The sequence below is a fragment of the Formica exsecta genome, unplaced genomic scaffold (assembly GCF_003651465.1).
Source record: "Formica exsecta isolate Colony F162 unplaced genomic scaffold, ASM365146v1 scaffold80, whole genome shotgun sequence".
Classification (NCBI taxonomy): Eukaryota; Metazoa; Arthropoda; class Insecta; order Hymenoptera; family Formicidae; genus Formica; species Formica exsecta.
Window position 1 is genome coordinate 2,644,738 of NW_021853570.1, and position 2,316 is coordinate 2,647,053.

The 2,316-nt window shown below is 28.7% G+C and overlaps 1 protein-coding gene across 5 annotated transcripts in view; it reads left to right on the forward strand.

Moving 5' to 3' along the window:
• LOC115244152 (microtubule-associated protein RP/EB family member 1) overlaps positions 1 to 2,291 on the forward strand; it is a 7,034-nt gene extending 4,743 nt beyond the window's left edge. For 4 of the 5 annotated variants that reach the window (XM_029821578.1, XM_029821581.1, XM_029821577.1 and 1 more), the window contains 3 exons: positions 184 to 278; positions 391 to 549; positions 1,630 to 2,291. In XM_029821578.1, the coding sequence (XP_029677438.1) occupies positions 184 to 278; positions 391 to 549; positions 1,630 to 1,698 (323 nt within the window). In that variant the 3' untranslated portion in view covers positions 1,699 to 2,291. Of the gene's footprint in view, positions 1 to 183; positions 279 to 390; positions 550 to 883; positions 978 to 1,629 lie in introns of all 5 variants that reach the window. The other variant, XM_029821580.1, reaches the window with a different exon arrangement.
• Positions 2,292 to 2,316: the final 25 nt, after the last annotated feature.

The following is a 2,316-nucleotide window of genomic DNA, read 5'->3' on the forward strand; positions in this document are numbered from 1 at the left end:
TTCCTGCATGCATATTTTTGCTTTCCACAAACATAGCTTATATATGTCCAAATCTATAGTTTTGTTAATTTTTTCAAGTTATAATTGTGATACAAGTTGTTTCCATTCATATCAATAGAAATATTAATAGTTACTTATATTTTAATGTAATATTTTAAAATAATATATTTTCTTTATCTATAGTAAATAAAGTTACACCACCATACCGTGCGCAACCCAAAAACACAGTGGTCGGTAATCGTGGTGATACTGGAAAGGTTGAAGAACTTAGTGCACAGGTACACATTATATACAACTATTTTATTTAATAAATATTTATAGAGAAATGTATATTTCCTTTGTACATATCTTTTCTTTCTCCTTTTAATGAAAGTTTGTGAAATGTTTCAGTTGGTCGAATTGAAGATGTCAGTTGAAGGCCTGGAAAAGGAGAGAGATTTCTATTTTGGAAAATTGCGTGATATTGAAGTCATGTGTCAAGATTGCGACAATGGCGGTGATCCTCCACCTATTGTACAGAAAATTTTAGATGTCCTTTACGCAACGGAGGTAATTCATACTATTTCTTCCAAATTATTTGATGGTTAATTTTTATTATAGTACAAATATAATTTATGTATATTTGCTTAAACTATATAATATAAAACCAATACAAAAACTATTCATTTCTGTTAATAAACATGGTGAATCTCATATAAGACATGAGAGCTATAAAGTTATTATTTATTAAGAAGACGTTGACACATTTTTATCATTCATCATGATTAAACAAAGCACTAAAGTCTATATTTTTTTTATATATCTATACAAGCAAAGATGGATAATTAAAAGCAGAATTTTAATTAAAGCTTATATAAAACTATATGATGCTATAATATTATAGGATATCCAGGATATGATAGAACAGAAGACGACTGAGATGAAACTATAAGCACCTTTTTTTATATGTTTGTAACAGGCGCGTTTTTTTTAATAAGGTAATGAGAACGTTTTGTGCGCTTTGATTGTAGTTAACATACAACGAAAAGTATTAAGAAAAATCTATGACACTGACATTAAAAATATTTTGACATCTAATTTTATGATATTCACGTTTAATATTTTACAATTTAACTTGATATTTCCTTAAATGTGTCATAAAATTTTCAATTAATTGCACGATTGCGATATCATATGTGTATTAGAAATATCAATACTTTTCACAGCCCTCATGTCTTTATTTAATGTGCGTCTTTGTACATTTGAAATTTTAGAAATATACACATAGTAATTAGACTATGCATTATTCAAACTTCTTTTATTGTAACAGCAATATCATACAATACAACATCCGACAAATTTAGTTTTGGTCTTTCCAAATTTGAATTTAATGTTCTATTTTTCTGTGTTTCTGTGTTCTGTCTTTTTGTTAAATTAACTCTATAGATATGATCAATATTTTTTAATGTGATCAAAAATATTATATAAATTTATCTTTAGCTGTTTTATTTATTACAGATTTATGATATCTTTGTACTTCATAATTATGCACAAGATATCGAGTGTTATAGAATAATAAACTGCAATTATAAGAGATATTTTCCTTCGGATAAATACAATATCTACAACGTATTTGTTATATCTTTTTAGGACGGTTTTGCGCCACCTGAGGAATTGGAAGGGGACGGGCTTGTGCCCGATGATGAGGAGGAATATTAACCTTTTTTTATTTACGGTTGTATAATCGAAATGAATAACAGCAAATTATCCAAGTGCGTTTCGGTTTATTATGCCTGCGAACCAATATGAGAGTATCCCTTGCATAATTACTAAGCTACTTTACATCAGCAAACTCAGCAGTTTTTACGGATTGTGTGTGTGCATTTTTTTCATTAATAAATAAAATTCACCGAAATCATTAAGATTTGCACGACATTAGGATAAACATAAGTCGAGTAGTGCACTTGAATAACTTGTTCTGACTGTTGAGAGGATAAGAGAAACATGAGAGGAGAAGATAATTAGAGGAAGAAAATCAATTAATAATCTTTCACAAATTATTACATTTCCTTCTAGCGTTACAATGTGGTAGAATTCCGAACATCTATGACAAATTCCCACAAATTTATGGGGATATCGATATCTATTAATGTTATCTGCATCTGTATTGTTATGTAGCGACTTATGTTAATTACATTTTTTTTTTTAAATGCGTGTTTTGTTTGTAAATGTATTAAGTTTGTATCGAGATAACGAGTCGCGCGAAGCTCTTCACCCATCCCTATAGTTTATCTTTTGAAATCTATTTGTAGTTATACACAATGTTAATCCTGCTGA